The sequence below is a fragment of the Leucopleurus acutus genome (assembly GCF_964270905.1).
Source record: "Leucopleurus acutus genome assembly, chromosome: 2".
Taxonomy (NCBI): domain Eukaryota; kingdom Metazoa; phylum Chordata; class Mammalia; order Artiodactyla; family Delphinidae; genus Leucopleurus; species Leucopleurus acutus.
The window spans coordinates 15,419,752-15,439,600 of NC_139143.1; the positions used below are offsets into that span (position 1 = coordinate 15,419,752).

The window sequence follows — 19,849 nt, forward strand, 5'->3', positions numbered from 1 at the left end:
AATTATAGGATTTTCTTGTTCATAAACCGAGATGGAAAAACTCCTAAATAAAACATAAGAAAACCAAATTCAGCATAATATAAAGAGATTAATATACCGTGATCAAGTTTGGTGTATTTCAGGAATGCAAAATTAGTTTCATTTTAAAATAGCAGTCAAGGGCATATGGGGATATATGTATACATATAGTTGATTCCCTTTGTTATACAGCAGAAACTAACACAACATTGTAAAGCAATTATGCTCCAATAACGATGTAAAAATAAATAAATAACTTAAATAGCAATCAATATAACTTGCCACGTTACCAGCACAAAAAAGAAAAATCACAGAATATCTTAGCAGATGCAAGAAAAGATATTTGATAAAATTCAAAGTCGATGCAGTATAAAAATTCTTAGCAATCAGTGGAAAAGAAGGAAACATCCTTTATCTATTAAAGGATGTCTATAAGGAGCCTACATCAAAATTAATGGTGAAAGCCAAAACCATTTACTTTGAGACAGGGAATAAGGTAAGGGTTCTTGTCTCACTAGATTTATTACCATGGAATGAAGGTCTTTGCTGGTGCAGTAGGACAAAGGCAAGAAGTAAAAGACACAAGGTTTAAGAGGAGAGAAATAAAGCCTGTGTGAAAGATACGTTAGAGCACGTAAAACATTCAAAAGAACCCGCCAACAAAGTATTAGAATTAATGGGTAAGTTTACCCAGGTTGGTGGATGCAAAACGAATATACAAAGCAATTTTAATTTTACGTGTTGGCAAAAAACAAAACGTAAAATAAAAACGAACTATAGACATAACCTTTACAATAGCACCAAAATATTTCTAATACTTATGCTATAAGCACTCAAGAGCTTTTGAAAGATGCTATATTGTAAGAACATAAAAAAGCTGAAGAAAAATAGAATTGAGGGTTATAATGTACTCACGAATTGGAAGTTTCAAGGTAACATAGATATGCATGTTCCACAGATTGATCTAGAGAATCAATGCCATCCTAACTAAAATATTAACAGGTGTGTATATGTGTACGTGTGTGTAAATTAACAAGATGATTCTATATTTTACAGAGAAATGCTAAAAGCCAAGATACTCAGGGAAAAGACACCATGAAGAGGAGTTGCTCTGTCAGCTATTCAGCCTTATGATAAGTATTTTAGGAAGTAATTAGGAGTGCTCAGGATTGGCACAAAGACTGACAAATGAAAGAATAGAAAAGCAGACCCAGAAACAGAGCCGTGTATAGCAGAGGTGACACTGGAGCTGCAGAGAAAGGTCAATCTCTTCCACTGAGTGTTTAAACAACTGGATGTTCATATAGAAAAACAAGAAGATAGAAAACTTGACCTCCACTTCATGTCATACACAAAAATCAATTCCAGGTAGTTGGAAGACTTAAAAGAGAAAGGTAAAACAGTATCACTTGTAGAAGATAATATTTGAAAGTATTTTCATAACCTCAAAGAAGGGAAAGATATTTTTAAATAGGGCACAGAAAGCACAAGCTACAGAATATGATTGATATGATAACTTGGATTATATTAAAATTAAGAACTTCATCAAAAGATAGCATTAAAAGAGCGAAAATGGAAGCCACAGAGTTAAAGTTATTTGCTACACACAAAACTGACAAATGGTTCATACCCAGAATATGTTAAAAAAAAAAAAAAAACCCTGACAAATCAGTAAGTACAGGCCACCAGAAAGGTGAATGGGGCAATTGCTTCAACAGAAATTTCATTAAAAAAAAAAAAAGGCTAATAAATGCATGAAAAAGTGCTCAATATTATTAGTCATCAGGGAAATGAAAAACATTATAAAATATAACTACATAGTCAACAGAATGACTAAAATTTAAAAGTGTGCAATAACATTCAGACTTTTAGAACTTTCTCCCACACTGTGAGTCGGAAAAGATATGGACACAATCACTTTGGAAAATAGCTTAAAAGTATCTACTAAAGTTGAACTTACATAGTCATGCTACCTTTTAGAATACAGTAACAAATGCATGTACATATAAGCAGGTGATGTGGCAAACTAGCTATTAATAGTTTATAGAAGCATTCTGTGTAATAGAAAAAAACTGTATATAACCCAATGTCCATCATTTGGAAAAATAAACAGTACTATACAGTACTGAAGATAAAAAAAAAAACTACTATTAGCCACCACATGGATGAATTTCTCAAAAGTAATACTGATTGAAAGAAGCCAGTCACAAAATATTATGTACTGTATAATTCAATTTATATAAATGTCAAAAGCAGACCGACCTCTACTATGCTATTTAGAGATACATGAGTAGAAGGAAAAGTAAATCATGATTATTTTTGTTTGGGGGAAGGAGCATGAGTGTGATGTTTGTGAAACTCACAATGTTCTTTCTCGACTTGGTCGCTGCTTTCGTGAATGTTAGCTTTATGATCATTCATTAAGGAATATCTAGGTTTTAGGCACATTTCTATGTTTAAAAAGATTTTTTAAAGGACATTATTTACTGGTAAAGAGAATGATAGTTAAAAGGTCATGAAGGTAATGAACATGTATGTAATTGGTGATATAGACTCAAAATATATAAAGCATTAACTGACAAACATACAAATAAATCAATACATAATTGTTAAGTGGGGATTCTAACACATTCCTCTAAGAAATTCTAATATCAAGCAGACGAAAATAAGCAGCAGTGAAATATTTAAATAACATCAATACTGTGCTCAAATGAAAATGTCACCCCTCATTCAGAGGATTCACATTCTTTTTTGAGCACACGTAGAACTTTCTCAAAAAGCAGATCCTAGCTGAGCCACAAAGAAAGCTCTTTTAAATTCTGTGACTCAGCCTCATACAGACTGTGTTCTCTGACAGTAACAAAATATCATTGGAAATCAATGACAACAAGTATTTAAAACAAATATTTAACATGTACCTGAAATCTATACACATAACACACCATGCTGGTTAAAACCTCTTGATTAAAACGAAAATCATAAGAAAAATTAGAACTAAATGCTTGCAAAAGCATTACCTGTCAGATTTTGTGCAATAGTATTACAAAGGAAATTTGTGGCTTTGAATATAGTCATTAAAAACGAACAATTGAGTAGAAATTATCAAAGCACTTATGATATATTGAATTATTGTCTCCATTTCTTGATTTCTTTTTGTATCTACGTCCTTTGTCATGTAAATGTCAAGTTTCTCCCACATAATTGCAGAGCACATTGCCCTGTTCTTTGACCTTGGATTTGGCTACATGACTTGCTTGAGCCAATGGGAGGCCACGGAAGACAGATATGAGCTTGAAATGAGCTGGTGCCTTGGGACTTGCTTTCCTGTGCCCTCTGTGATCATCATGAAAAGAGGATCTTCTGAGTAGCTGCTGCCCCTCCAGCCCGGCCCCCAGAGGGAGACATAAGATGCAGAACTGGCCCAGCCAGATCCACAGGTTGACATAGAACCACACAGTCAAGCCCCCTCTAGACACTCCAACTCCAAGTAATAAGTACCTATTTTATTCCACATCGAGGTTCTCTGGTTATAATACACCAAAAACCGACTGATAGAAAACTCAGTACCTAGAAATGGAATTTCTGCCATCATGAAAACCTAAAATACGTGGAAGTGGCTTTGGGACAGAGACAGTGGGAAACTTTTATAGAAAGCTGGAAAAATGTTACTGAAGGCTGGAAAAATAGCAATTCATGTTATATACTGGCAACCCATTCACAAAGTTTCTGCCTTTAGTTACTTGGAAGAAAGAAAATGAATCTAACGAATGTATGGGCTTGGGAAAGAAGGTTTACAGTCAGAATGCTAAAAGCACGAGTCGATTGCTCCTACCTGCCTATTAGAAGGTACAGAGAGAAAGAGACGGACTCAGAAATAAGCTGATCAGTTTGCGATCTGAATTTAGAGGGAATGTAGACCATTTACATAGAAAATCCAGGACTGTACACAAATTATTAGAACTAATAAGGAAGTTCAGCAGATTCCCAAGTTTAAGATCGATATGTAAAATGAAACAGTACTCCTTTATTCGAAAGACAAAGCATAACAAAACAATCACTAATAAAATAGATAGCAAGTTGTAATTTGCAATAGCTACAAATCTATAAGGTACCCAGGATTTGACTCAAAGAAAGCATGAGACTTTACGGAGGTAATCTCTACTAGAACATAGGCAAAACCTTCTCTGACATAAATCGTATCAATGTTTTCTCAGGTCAGTCTCCCAAGGCAATAGAAATAAAAGCAAAAATAAACAAATGGGATCTAATCAAACTTATAAGCTTTTGCACAGCAAAGGAAACCATAAACAAAATGAAAAGACAACCTGTGGAATGGGAGAAGATATTTGCAAACAATGCAAAAACAAAGGCTTAATTTCCAAAGTGTACAAACAGCTCATACAACTCAATAACAAAAAACACACAACACACTTGAAAAATAGTCAGAAGAACAAAATAGACATTTCTCCAAAGAAGACATACAGATGGCCAATAGGCACATGAAAAGATGCTCAATATTGGTAAATACTACAGAAATGCAAATCAAAACTACAGTGAGGTACCACCTCACACCGGTCAGAATGGCCATCATTAAACAGTCTACAAATAGCAAATACTGGAGAGGAAGTGGAGAAAAGGGAACCCTCCTACACTGTTGGTGGGAATGTGAATTGTTGCAGCCACTATGGAAAACAATATGGTGGTTCCTCAAAAGCTAAAAATAGAGTTGCTATATGCAGCAATCCACTCCTGGGCATATATCCCAATAAAAGTATAATTCAAAAAGATACATGCAGCCCTATTTTCATAGCAGCACTATTCACAAGAGCCAAGACATGGAAGCAACCTAAATGTCCATCAACAGATGAATGGATAAAGAAGATGTGGTACATAAATGCAATGGAATACTACTCAGCCATAAAAAAGAACAAAATAATGCCATTTGCAGAAACATGGATGGGACGAGAGATGATCATACTAAGTAAGTGAAGGAAGTCAGAAAGAGAAAGACAAATACCATATGATATCACTTACATGTGGAATCTAAAATATGACACAAATGAACTTATCTATGAAACAGAATTAGACTCACAGACATAAAGAACAGAATTGTGGTTGCCAGGGGGAGGGGGGATTGGGGAGGGATGGAGTGGGAGTTTGGGATTAGTAGATACAAACTATCATATATAGAATGGATAAACAACAAGGTCCTACTGTATAGCACAGGGAACTATATTCAATATCCTGTGATAGACCATAATGGAAAAGAATATGAAAAAGAATGTATATATATATATGTCTAACTGAATCACTTTGCTGTACACCAGAAATTAACATAACATTGTAAATCAACTACACTTCAATAAAAAAAGCTCTTTTAAAGAAAAAAACATAATTTGAAAAGATACATGCACCCCAATGTTCATTGCAGCACTATTTACAATAGCCAGGACATGGAAGCAACCTAAATGGCCCTTGACGGAGGAATGGATAAAGAAGATGTGGTACATATATGCAATGGAATACTACTCAGCCATAAAAAGAGAACAAAATAATGCCACTTGCAGCAACGTGGATGGACCTAGAGATTGTCTTACTGAGTGAAGTAAGCCAGACACAGAAAGACAAATACACATGATATCGCTTATATGTGGAATCTAAAAAAGGGGTACGAATGAACTTATCTACAAAACAGAAATAGAGTTACAGATGTAGAAAACAAACTTATGGTTACCGGGGGTAAGGGGGGGCAGGGATAAATTGGGAGATTGGGATTGACATATACACACTACTATATATAAAATAGATAACTAATAAGGATCTACTGTATAGCATAGGGAACCCTACTCAATACTCTGTAATGGCCTGTATGGGAAAGGAATCTAAAAAAGAGTGGATATATGTATATGTATAACTGAATCACTTTCCTGTACACCTGAAACTAACACAACATTGTAAATCACCTGTACTCCAATAAAAATTAATAGAAAAAGAAAAGAACAAAAGAGAAAGAAAAGAAGATATGAATAAATGGAGATCTATAATATGCTCATCGAATTTGATTTATAAAATGTTAACTTTCTCCAAATTAATTTGTACATTAAAAATTCTAATAAAATTTATAGAAGAAAATTGAAAAAATTTTCAATTTATAGAGAATTGAAAAAAATTTTGAAAAGTATGAGAAAGAAAAAATTCTCTAAAAAACTAAGAATTTGATAAATAAGACAAAGTGTGTGGCGGTGAGTGGAGGATACATTCTATAAGATATTAAGACAAACTACAAAACTATAGTAATAAAGTAATATAATATTGTGGCAGTAACATATACATTGTCTGAAAAGCATAATAAAAAATCAAGAAATAGATTTCTTTATACATGGTATTTTGATATATAGATTTGACATCAAACATTGGTAGAGAACAGAGTAGAGAATAAATTTCAACCTTATATCACATTAAAAACATCCAAACAGGATTTTAAAAGACCTAAATGTAAAATTTAAATTATAAAAATAACTGCAGAAAATTATAAACATATATTCTTAACTTTGAAAGCACAAGGACCAAACTGATGCATCACTATCACAATTAATAATTTCTAGCGAACAAAGACAAAGGTCAAAGTTACTAGCTGCATGACAGACTAGAAGACATTTGCAAAAACTGAAACTGACAAGGATCAATATCTAAAATATACAAAGAACTCCTGCAAATGAACAAGAAAATGACAGGAAACCCAATAGAAAAAAGATCAAAGGTTATGAATAGGCAATTCACAGACAGGGGAGCCTGAGCTGGTACAAGAATAAGAAAAGATGTTCAAAGAAGTGTCAGTCGAAACAATAATACGCCATTTTTAAAGTAATCAAGTTAGCAAAATTTAAGAGCAAAATAAAATTATATGCTGCTGAGGGAAAATGAAACAAAACGTATTGCTGGTGGGAGTTCAAACCTATCTAATTCAAATTATATTGGTCCATAGGAAAGACATCCAGAGATGCTCATTGCATTATTGATTGTTTTAAGGAATTGAAAACAACCTTATCACCAGCAGCAAGGAAGTCACATGCCATAGAATCCCTGTGTGTAAAAACATCCACATATCTAAACATCATTTTACTTATTACCCATCCCAGAAATTATTCTCAAGTACGTATTTTCTTTTTGTGGAGGAAGGGATTTTTTTCAATACATACACTTGAAAATATAGGCTATATATTTATTTTGATTTAGAAGCATAAAGTTGATACACTAGGGCTGGTCAATCATTTTGTTCACCAAAGGAAAACCAAGGCAAAATAAAAGTCTAGTGGAGAGGAATCTCAAAGGGATTAATATAGAAGTATCAGCAAGATTTTTTTACATTAATGTTTAGTATTTTTCATTTGTAATGATACGAAATCTCATAATTTAAGAAGGAAAAAAACAAGACTTGCATAGCTCTAGACCTCATTTTGGAAATTGCTCTTATGACTTTAGTTTTCTGTGCTATTTTTTTTTTTTTAAGCTACCAGTTCTTCACTTCCTAACAAAACTGTGAGATTCGACTAAGCATGGCAGATTGAATTGGAGTGTGAATAGTGTGATTTAATGCTCCTGCTAGGCTGAAATGTTTTCCTGTTAGGTTCTCATAGTGACCCCTCCCAACAGTTTGTTTGCATTTCTCAAAACCAGCTCTCCAAAGTTCAGTCTATTATGAAACACGCAAGCTACCATGATTTTCACAAAGCTAAAACAGGCTTTTTTTATTTTTTGGTAGAATAAGATCCAGTTCCAATTTGACTGTCTGTAACAAAATTTGTATTGATTAAAAACTTCACTGTTGGGCTTCCCTGGTGGCGCAGTGGTTGAGGGTCCGCCTGCCGATGCGGGGGACGCGGGTTCGTGCCCCGGTCCGGGAAGATCCCACATGCCGCGGAGCGGCTGGGTCCGTGAGCCGTGGCCGCTGGGCCTGCGCGTCCGGAGCTTGTGCTCCGCGGCAGGAGAGGCCGCGGCAGTGAGGTGGCCGCGTACCGCAAAAAAAAACAAAAAGACAATAAAACAAAAAAGCAAACAAAAAAAAAATTCACTGTTTCAAAATCCTTTGTCAAGGCTGCATTATAAGGCCTCTCGCAAAATGATCCAAATAATTCCATATATGCTAGGACATTCTTTCCAATTCTTTTAAAAAAGAATACTGGAAAAGGTATATTATGCTCAAAGAGCATTTTCATTCATGCTTGGGGATTCTGTGCTATGTTGACTATGCTGCTGTTTAAAAATATTTTTATACACACACATACATACACATTTGGTTTATGATCTTAAGTTTAAAAACACTTCTGACTTGGAGCAAATTTTCTCACGGCCAAAATTCTGTGGCATGTTATGGCAATGCCATTAGTACATTGGGAGATCTTTTTTTAAGGTTGTACAATTGATGGAATAGTTAATTATTAATCTGACTGGCATCTGTAAAGCAAAAGGGAGTTCTCTTGCTTTCAGGCCATAGACTCAGTATGTAAATCTCTTGTGTGGCTGCAACCCTAATATTCCTGCAGCTATAATGTCACCTACCGTAATTTTCCTGCTAATAAACAAATTTGAACTAGCTAGGAATCCTAAATTTTGAGACTCGTTGTTTATCTCAAATATACTCCAGAGAAATAGTAATGCAGTTCTGCTTTGAATTTAATTTAAACAGGAACAGGCAAAACAAATCTCTATGGAGGACATTTGACAATAATAAAATATTTCTCCCAGCGGGTGAGCTGGTAGCAATTGTATTGTTGCAATCCAAGCTCACGTTTCAGTAGGTCATTACCATCATAACAAGCCCTTGGACCAACTGGCATGGACATGCAACATTGAGCCCCTGATGGGCACATTATTTCAGACCTTTAACTTCACGGAGAACAAGACAAATACTCCTGGGAAGGAGGGATTATATTTTGAAATCCCTTTCTTTTCTGTTTTGTTTCATAATAAGATGCAGTGTACAATCAGTCTACTGCTACTTGTTTCACTGTTTTTCCACACTACCAAGGGGCACCAGAAGCTAGACTTAGAGATCTGAAAGTGCCAGAAACACTGACTTAAACCCTCTATGTCTATTAGACTATGCAACTTTCCGTTCAACGTGTACACCATTGTAGGTGAAACAAAAACCTTAAGCATTTCTCTTTTCTTTGACAGTTTAATCACAAGTTAAACAACAAACAAAGTGTACCTAAAGTTTTTGCATAGGCCCAAGAATGAAATATTCTATCTCAGTTCTATTTCATTTCTACCTCTTACCTAAATCAGCAACTTGCAAAATATAGGTAACAGGAATCATTCCAAGAAATCAATTTTGTTCTAATTGTGTTGCTCTTTTGTTTTTTTCAGTAGGGAAAAAACAGGCATTTTGAATCACACCTAACTTAATTTTAAAGCACATGAAAGGGCCAAATGAGTATGACTCAAAAAAAAAAAAAAAAGAAGATTGTGTGATATTCTGTGCAGGTGTTTAACAGGTATCTCCATTTTCACCTGGGGCATAACCAGAAGATGCGGCTTGGGAATCATTGAAGAAAACGTGTGTTCTCCATGCGTGCTGGGGCAGGGTGGAGGTGGGAGGGTTGAGGGGGAGTAGCTGGGGTGGGGGAAGGGGAGGTGAAGACCTTCCAAATGCATTTCATTGGCTTTGTGAGTTAAAAAGTGAAAAGGTTAAGTCCTTTTGTCTTGATAGTGAAGAAAAAGATAGTCTAAAACTCTCACAAAAATTCAGAGCCAATATCTGAAAAGGTTCTTTTTTAAAATTTTTTAGAACATTCCTGGCTTCTTGGAGAAAAGTATAAAACTTTAAAGCAATGGTTTCCTCATTTTGTCTTCACATTAGAATCACCTGGAGATTTTTTTAAACGATTCCAAAGCCCAGGCCAATTAAACCCCAATCTTCAATATGAGCGCCAGGGATTTTTAACATTCTTCACGTGATTCCAATATTCTGCCAAGTTCGAGAACCACCACTTAAAAAAATAAAAATCACTTATACACAACAGGTAAAAATAAAAGTGACCCTTTAACATAAATACATAACTCATTTGTCAAGTCTACTAGTTGTTTATATACCAAGAAATGCAACAAATGTCAAAATTCTACGTTATTTTCTTTTACACCTGAGGGGACCGTGATAAATACATCAGTACCAGCAAAAGTTGCTCTGTAATAATTCTAAATTATAAAAACCAGAATTCTGACATAGAAGTTCTCAAAAGCATGTGTGTGTGTGTGTGTGTGTGTGTGTAGAACACATACTTTTAAATGAGGACCTACTGGAAGATTACAGGCATGATTTTCCTTCTTAGGTTTGTCTCTTGCATGGTCTCAGTTTTACCCAAATATTTGGAAACTATCCATAATAAAACATGTCAGATTCTACATTGGGCTACTGCCACTCAAAGGACACTCAAATAGGAAAGACAAGTCTTGAGTTCTGTGGCCAGCTAGTGCATCTTAGTGATTTAGGTAATCTCACACCCCTGAATCGGATGCAGTGCCGGAGGGGAGGGGAGGGGGGCTTTTGTGTCACCAGCTTGCTTCTCTAGAGAACCAGCCACCTCGGAAAGGTGAGAAACACGGTGGGCAAACACAATGACAGGACACTGTCCAGATAGGCAGAGAAGCCAAGAAAGCACATATTAGCACCTCGGTGACGGCTCCAGGAGGGGCCCGTGGGAGAATAGCTGACCCTGAGCGGCAAGGGCCCTCGTCTCTCCCGGCAAAAAAGCCAAGGGGAAGCCACTTGCTGTCAGCAGTGTTGTTTAACCCTCCTGAGTTCCAAGACAGCGCCCCGTCCTCAGGCTCACCGATCTAGAAGCTCTGCCGCTGCCCTGTTCTGGAAATCCTGCCGGCCACTCCGCTCAGCGCTGCTCCGAGGACTCTGGAGCTCAGCTGGCTGCCACGCTCAGAGCCAGCGCCTGATTTAATTGTGGATGGAGGGAAATAATAGGTATCTCTAGCAGATTTTAATAGGATCTTAAAATAGGGGGAAAGTTTTCTGTTATGACATTGACATAGAGGCGACAATTTGGAGTAATGCAGAATGATGTGGAGATGCTTTAAGATTAAATAAGAGCTATATAAAGGCTTGTCAGAATGAATTCTAATGTGCCTGAGACACTTTGCATACTCTTAAATATGCAAAATGTCTCTTGGCACCCTAGAATTCATTCTGACAAGCCTTTATATAGCTCTTCTTTAACCTCCCACTTTATTTTTAGGGAACAGGTTCTCAGATACTCTTTGAATGCAAGCAACAAAGGGCAGTGTTTACTGATTTGGTTCTTTAGTGGGGGAGGGAGCGTGAAAAAAGAAAACACCGCACAAAGGAGCAATCAAAAGTGGAAGCATGTTTAATATTGCTCTACCGCCATCCTGAAAGGCATAATAATTTGAGTTACACATCTGAGCTGACTGGAGTTACAGAATCATATCTCCCTTTTGCATTTAACAATATATACAATATAAAATAAATACATTTACACAAATGGACATTTGCTGGAGCACACAGTATGGTACACATCACAAAAATATACAATTGATTGCTTTACAGATGTGAAGCCCATCTACAGCTATAGACAAGGTTTTATTATTATTATTCTTTTTACTACTGTCTATAATGCAACTCCTGGATTATTATAAGCAGTTAAAATTTTTTTTGTCCTTTTACGATCTTTGCACATAAGACTGCCATAAAATGTTTTCCTAGGCAGGTAAACAGAGACGCTTAAATAATTAAAATACAATCACCAACACTCATTTTCTCTTCTATAAGAAAAATAGCAGTTTTAAATTTTTTATATCTTTTATGTTATCATTTAAATGCAAAATAGTGGAATAAATACAACAATCTGATCTGATTGAAACACAAGTGTAACTACAGGTAGTCACACAATCATATTGCTTTAAATAAGAACAAACCTAAAAGAAGCAAAATTACAATTAAAATCATATGGCTAAAACATACACCTTGATAACTTTCCAATACTTCACATTAAGTAAATGGTCTTGCTTGAAACTTGGAAAAAACTTACCTCAAGCGAGGTTTAAGATGAAGCATTTACCCTAAAGCCCGTGCAGTTCTTTTAGATCTAAATTTTAGTTGTGTTTCCTATTTGTGAGATACTTGTTCTCTTGCAATGCTGAGAGTCAATTAAACTGAAAACTAAAAATTGTTCTTCGTTCTTTTTACATCTCTCCATCTTGCGTTTTCAGTTGGTTGGCTTTTACTCCTTAAGCCCAAGTACTTTAATGTGATACAGTGAAAACAATGTATATATTGTATATATTTTATTTATATATATAGTGTGGTTGAATAGTAGTAACTTAAACCCTGCACAAACTGTCTGGAAAATAATCTTTTTTAAACACGTACATATATAAATAATCTTAGAGAATCAGCACCTTTTTTTTTTTCCCAGGAGTTGTATTTTCCGTTGTTATTTTTCAAGGGATGTGCCAATTTCTGAACTCCTATCACAGCTATAAATTTCAAGTTATTGACCATCTGAATGAATTGCTAATGATGATTTATCTAGAATCACACTACAGTCACTTCTCTACTGAGAAACCACAATCTACAATTATAGTCCCATATAGCTAATGATAGATACACAGTATTCCTAGCACTAGGCTGATGAAACATCAACCCAAGGTATTTTGTTTAAAGCACACAAAGTAGCAATAGTTTTGGAAACGTGTCCGCACCAAAATGTTTCGCAACAACACAGAGCGAGTTTATAACAACATCTGAGAGATGATTGAGTGAAAGCCATATATACAGCATTTAAAAATTAGACTTATCTATATTCTTGAAATATTCAAAGTTTTATTTCTAAGCTATACATTGGTATTCTATAATAAACCATTAGAGAAATTATTCCTTGTTTTGAAAATATCATTATGATTTTGATGTGTATCTGTTCATAATGAATACTTGTTTGGAGTTTCAATCTCTTAATTATTATTAGGAAGAACCTTATTAATGGTAAGGAATAGAATATACTACTGTAGTCTCCTGAGGAATTGTACATCCAATATTGTCTCTAATTCTACCCTGTGTCTAAAAGCACACACCACAAGAATCCAAACACCACACGAACAACAAGACAACAGTCTTTGAATGCAACATAAAATTCAGGAAAGCACAGCAAACATGAAACATTGAAAAGCTGAACTACATTTCTTTTGTTTGTTAGGATTACAATTTTAATTACATCTGTGTACATAGAATAAGACTGTTCACATAATACAGGGAGCAGCTACTAACACTGGTCCATTGGTATAGCATTTAATGGAGGTTACTGTTTATTGGTTATTCAGCGATTGTAGATTTGGGGGGTATCTAATTGATTTCTTCATTAGATTACACCTCTTAACAGTCTGGGACCTGACTGACTTTCTTGCTGTGACAATACTCGTTGAAAAGCACATAGATTGGCTTAGCTCTTGGTTAAAAACTGCAGATTAATTTAAACAAACATTCCTAAATGAATCAACCCATAGAGATTAGGTTTTAGAATTTGGTCAGGCGTCTGCTTTGATGATTTTTTCTTTTTTTCAAATTCTGGCATTTGCCTTATTGCCTCTTAGGTGAATACTGGCTCACAGCTCCTTCTGAGAAAAGGTCTGTAACTTGGCAAACAGGCAGTATCTCATTCCTAACCACCGTGGCAGCTAGAAATCCTACGGCAGCTGGACCTCCCAGGTAGAGAGGGGCGCTCCTGATCATTCTACGGATCTGTGTTCCACGTGTGGTGCTTACATACGTGACCACTCGGAGTCACTGCAGGTGTAATCTAATCCTCTGTGTCAGTGAACATTTAGGTAAACTGGAGCTCATGTTAAGAAATTGATGTTTGGGACCAGACTGGCACACAACATAAATTGCATCCGTGATAATATGCACCTTCCCTTCAACTATTGCTTGAGTAAGTTAAATTCCCATATTAATAAATGGCTGAAAAGTGGTAAAGCTGGTACAAAAAAATCTCCATTTGTAAGAAGAAATGAAACATTTTTTAAAAATCTTCCTTCAGGATTCATTTGTCCTTCATTATTGTTCATAATTGTTCAAAGCCAGCACAAAATTGCAGTATTCTTATTTCTCTTTAGTATTGCATGAATGAATAAAGCTTAAACTATTCCCTGAAAAAGTTACATAGTCGCTAAACTAACAAATACCTGGAAGACTTGAAAAAACAATTAAGGAATCAAATGGCTGTAACTGATCTAGATGGAAAAGCAATGATAAGAGGCAGCCGATGCAACGTTGCTTAAGTCGTCTAATTAGAGGCTGCTCCAGTGGAATCTAATACTGCACTCAGTCAATTTGTGTATGTTGCACTGTACTCTTAGGTGCCATGGTTCTCTCTCTTTGATTCCTTAGTCATTGGGGATGTTATGGTTCACAAGAAGTTCACTGGTATCCATATTATGGATCTCCATCCTTTGGCAGGGCTGGCTTCCATCACTCTCCAATTAGAGACTTCTTTTAAAAGTTCAGCAGCAGAAGGAAAGGAAGGAAGGAAAGAAGGAAGGAAGGAAGGAGGAAGGGAGGAAGGGAGGGAGAGGAAAAGAAAGGAAAGGCAGCAACATTTTCTTATAACCAGAGCTATTAAAATTTAAAAGAAAGGGGAAGAATGAGAAAAGAGGGAGGAAAGTAGAAGAAAGGAAGGAGGGTGGGAGGGAAGGAAGGAAGGAAGGAAAGGAGAGAGTGGGGAACCAGCGATGAAGGAAGCAAGAAACAAAAGAGAAAGAGAATAGGGCGGGAGAAAGAAAAAAAAAGAGCGAAAGAGACGGAGAAAAGATGAGATTAAGGTAGAAAAAAACTCATCAGGAGGATACAGAGGAATCTGAAAGCTGCTTCATAGTCTTGCTGCTAAATGATCAGTGCAGTCTTACTTGATTTTTGATGTTGTTAACTAAACTCTAAGTTTTTTTGACATCACTCTTGGGTTTATTTTTCCCTTTTTCGGCGTGCAGGATAGGATGCCCGGGGAAGCGTTTAGTCAGACCTTGGCCTCCAGCATTTCCAAAAAAAGTTTGTGCATGGGGACTTTGCCTTCCAGTTTGATGTTGTAGAAATGCTGCACGGCCTTGGTAGAGGTCTGCCTCAGGAGCGGCAGCGTCATCAGCATCTTGCCGGCCCTGCGAGGGTCTTCCATGTGCTGGCCGGCCTCATAATCCTGCAAGGCCTCGTGTAAGACATCCTGAAGCTTCTGAACGGCTTCGACATCTTCTATGTGCATGGAGTCTGTACAAGGCCAGAAAGATAAACAACATTAACAATAATAAAAAATACGTTGATTCGAGTTATGAAACTTAAACCTTATTACTGAACTTCTCTACACTGTGATTTGTTCAGAGACTCTCACATTTCCAAAATCTCCATTTTATTTTTCTAAATTTCACTGCAGTAGATAATTTACAATACTGGCTTAGAACATGGGAATTACTACAAAAAGCCTTTATTTCAAACACGTGGGTTTCTTTCCTCCTGAGACTGAGCAAGTGAACACTTTAACAGATAACAGTCTTGGCTGTTTTATTCATTACCTCATTCGTGTATTTATTCATTCATTCAATTATAAAAGGCCATCTATCAAAAAATTATTCTATGTAACGTTGTATAAAATTCAGACCTTGTGCTCAAAAAGCCCGTATGTCCCAAAAGGGGAAAAAAAAAGTTGATAACCCAAATTTTAAGAACTCCATGTAAACACACCGAATCTAACACTATGCTCAGTGGTAGACTGTACAGATATCACAATACATTGCTCATCTTTTTAGAATTTTTAGTGTACTCTTAACAGTTCATTAAAACATCCTGACATAGCCTGCTTCTCTGCAGACTTTAGATTAATGAATTCTGAAATACTTTTCACATTTGTGAAGGTGAACTTCGCCCTTAAGTGACTAATTTAAAAATCTAATTCAGTCAAGCAAGGAAAGGGTTAACAGGGTTGCCACAATTATTCTTGCGAGAAATGTGAGATGTGGGGAAAAAATAAAAGTTACAGTTCCAGCTCTAAAACAGACACTTAATTATATACAAGTTTGAATCATTTAGCACGTTTTATTGATTCTGATGACAGTTTATCTGTTAATTACACATAACGGCGTCTTTGGGGGATTCTTCATGTTTAATAATTCTAGTTCTCTGAGAATGCAGAGCTCTGAGATATATGTACCTAGCCTAATCTTTCATATCATTCAAATATCAGATCACATGCCCCAAAAGAGAGAGGAAATGTAATTTAAAATCAAGTAGCTAAACATACGATTAAAAAAATTACGGCAAGGTACTTAAAAGATCAACGGCTATAACCAATAAAGGTTTTTAAAACTTCTTCGTATTTTCTTTACTGCTTTTTTTTTTTTAACACGGTCATTTTAAAATCGTTTCATCATATCATTGGCGAATTGACCACCATTTACATGAGGTGGTTAATAACACATTTCTTTAAAAGAGTTTTGAATATTCTGGAATATAGTTGCTTATAAGGGTTTACTGCTCAAGACTCGATTCCTGCCTGGTGGGGCCAAAAGAAGGAATTCTTCTGGGTGGGAAACGTTGACAGTGGTGTCCTGGAGTGGAACTCCAGACATTCTCCAACATGAACCCTGGCCTTTCCGATGGACTGTTTCTACCTAGGCTTTCCTGCAATCTGGTTCCTTTCAGCAGAGCAAATCCATCCACTTCCTGTGTGTCTTCTCTTAGAAACAAGCACACGGAATTTCCAAAGTTGTCTAGGGGGGCGGTAATGAAAGTGACAAAAAAACAGTCACGGAGGTGACAACAACATGCTCTGATATGTGTTATTTCTATGTTTGCACTTAAATACTGTCAGGGGAAAATGGTGGACACGGACACACAGTAACGGTGAGTGCTTAGATACACAGAAGATTGACCTTTGTACATAAGGGAACCGGGATGAAGTGGACTCACCCAACCTATCTGGGGACTAAACATTAACGCTCTAAGTGGAAACAGTGGGGAAGAAATGGATGAGGAAAAAAGGAACTGCAGTCTTTACAGATAAAATTAAATCAAAATAGCGGTTTTCCAAACAGATTGATTTTTTAAAAAGCAGAATAAATATACTAATTTTAAAAAGCAGAATAGGGACTTCCATGGCCATCCAGTGGTTAAGACTCTGTGCTTCCACTGCAGGAGGTACGGGTTTGGTCCCTGGTCAGGGAACTAAGACCCCGCATGCTGCGCAGTGTGGCCAAAAAATTTAAAAAAAAAATAAAGAAAGAAAAAAAGAAAAAAAATTTTTTAAAAGCAGAATAAGTATAATAAATACACCATTTCTTAAGTACCTGTTTTGGGTGACGCCTCTGATAAGCACTTTATGAACATTGCCTCATTCATCTCCCAACAGCCCTGCAAGGCAGGTGGCTGCTAGGAAGTGTCAGAGTAGGCTTAAACTCTGGTGTCTTTGAATCAAAGTGTGCTGCCAGGATTTATAACACCGGACATGGCATTTCCTTTTTTTTTTTTTTAAAGAACTGAAATCGTCCTCTTAAGCTCATCTCATTCAACTTTGCGTCTTCAGCAAGAATCTTTCCTACAACATTTCTAATAAAGACACTGCCAGTTACATGGAGAGCATTCTACTTAACAAGGGACAGAACTACTTGTTAGAAGTATCCTCTTCATATTTTCCCAAATCTGCCTCTAACTTCCATCCTTTGGTCCTGGTTCTAACTACTGAAACAATACAGGATAACTTTCTTTCTCCGACATGGCAGGTCTTGAAATGCTTGAAGTACGGTCACCTCAGCCCCAACTCCAAGTCTTTCCTTCCCCACTGCTCTTGCCTGGTGGGAGATATATTATAGGATGTCACAGGAAATGAGGCGAGAACAAATAGCAGAGAGATATGCTCACAAACAGCAATTAAGACTTCAAACTATTCTTTAAAGGCGGTGATTTAGCTTGAGAGATTTAAAAATGATTTAATCAAATTACTATGATAATTTAACTTCCCATTTACAGAAAAGATTCTAACTCATTTTAGCTTTACCCATTCTCAGAGCTGCTAATACTTTAAATGCAAACTCACTAAATCTGAACTATTTAATTAGACCATGATTCAGCTGGCAGACTGCTGAAGAAAATATTAATCTCCATGAAGGATCCCAGTTCAAGTTCTGGCTCTGTGGCTTTAATCTCTGTTTTGTTCTTCGGGCTAAATTTATACATTTATGCAAAGCTCAGTAGAACTGGCATTACTTTATATAATTATTTAACTCTAGTTGTTGGTACTGGGTTTTGGGTTTTTTTTTAACTTTATGTTTTAAAGGAAATTTTCCCATTATTTGTGCTAATGGGAACCAGCTAAACTTAATAATGGAAATCACAGGTTTATGAACTAACCAGACAGTGCAAAGCTGAACATTAAAAACACCGAGTGAATTGTTAAGAAAAAAAAAAAAAAAACCTAGGATTTCTGGGTCCAAGCCCAGACCTATTAAATCAGAAAATTGGACTGGATGCAGGACATCTGTATTTTTTAAAATCTAGGTGATCCTATGGTCAAGCCAGGGTTGAGAATCACTAAACTAGACAATAAGACAAACAAATGCTATTCTAAAATGATCAAGATTCCAAAAGATTACCAAAGTTCCAATGATACGTATAGCGTCACCCATATATTAAGTTTCAACATCTAGTAATAAAATAGAACCCTTTTGTTCAATTCCAATATTTTCCTCCATGAAGTACGACCCTAAAGGGACATGTCTAGCTCAGATCACTTACTCTGGGAAGACAGCTAAATATCCTTATACCAATAGCCGCAAAATTCTGTGATACTTAGAGCCGTTGCAAAAGAAGATTTTGTTTGTACTTCTTACCTGGAATAAGGCACTGCCCTTCTCTAGGGTAAAATTATCCATTACTGTGGCAATAGGTAAAGCTACTCCAGAATGCCCACGCTCTGTTTAGGAACTGTCTTCAGGACTTGTAGCTCATTCTTGGCACTATTTTCTCAATGATGCCAAATCTTATTTTGAGGACGGAATTGAATATTAGACATAAATAAAGCACATACAGAGTCAAATCTGGTACATATTATAAACCAACACTCACAGTAACCTTTTCTGTGGGACACAGATGTTGATTTTCTTTAGTGTTAGTAAGCTGCCTACATGAAGAGGGGCAGTAACGATACAGCCGACGTGACTCTAATCACCAAAGGAATGAAACATAATATGATGAAAAAGACAGAGAAGTGAGCAAAAGTCTATTTTCTAAAAGATAATTTGCGTCTCCACATTTTTATATACAATTATAAGGAGTCTAAAACAGTGATCTTCTCAGTTACAATCAGATGAGATACCGAAGAACCCTGGTTGACTGTCATGGCACAATGGCTTTTGATTAACATAGATAGTCAACCTTAACGGTTTCAAAAAGGTGCCAATCATAAAGTTTTGAGTAAAAATCAGTAAACTGTATTCCAGGAGGATGGCAGTGGTGACAGCAAAAACTTTTAATCTCTCCAAATCTGCACATAAAAGAACAGCTAGGGCTTCCCTGGTGGCGCAGTGGTTGAGAGTCCGCCTGCCGATGCAGGGGACACGGGTTCGTGCCCCGGTCCGGGAGGATCCCACATGCCGCGGAGCGGCTGGGCCCGTGAGCCATGGCCGCTGAGCCTGCGCGTCCGGAGCCTGTGCTCCGCAACGGGAGAGGCCGCAGCAGTGAGAGGCCCGCGTACTGCAAGAAAAAAAAAAAAAAAAAAATTTAGCGTGCTGCATGCCGCGGAGTGGCTGGGCCCGTGAGCCATGGCCGCTG

At 36.6% G+C, this 19,849-nt stretch overlaps 1 protein-coding gene across 4 annotated transcripts in view; it reads right to left on the reverse strand.

Moving 5' to 3' along the window:
• Positions 1-15,053: 15,053 nt before the first annotated feature.
• ESRRG (estrogen related receptor gamma) overlaps positions 15,054-19,849 on the reverse strand; it is a gene marked incomplete at both ends in the record, with an annotated part of 493,979 nt that continues 489,183 nt past the window's right edge. For all 4 annotated transcript variants that reach the window (XM_082834452.1, XM_082834454.1, XM_082834453.1 and 1 more), the window contains one exon: positions 15,054-15,298. In XM_082834452.1, the coding sequence (XP_082690578.1) occupies positions 15,054-15,298 (245 nt within the window). The remainder of the gene's footprint in view (positions 15,299-19,849) is intronic.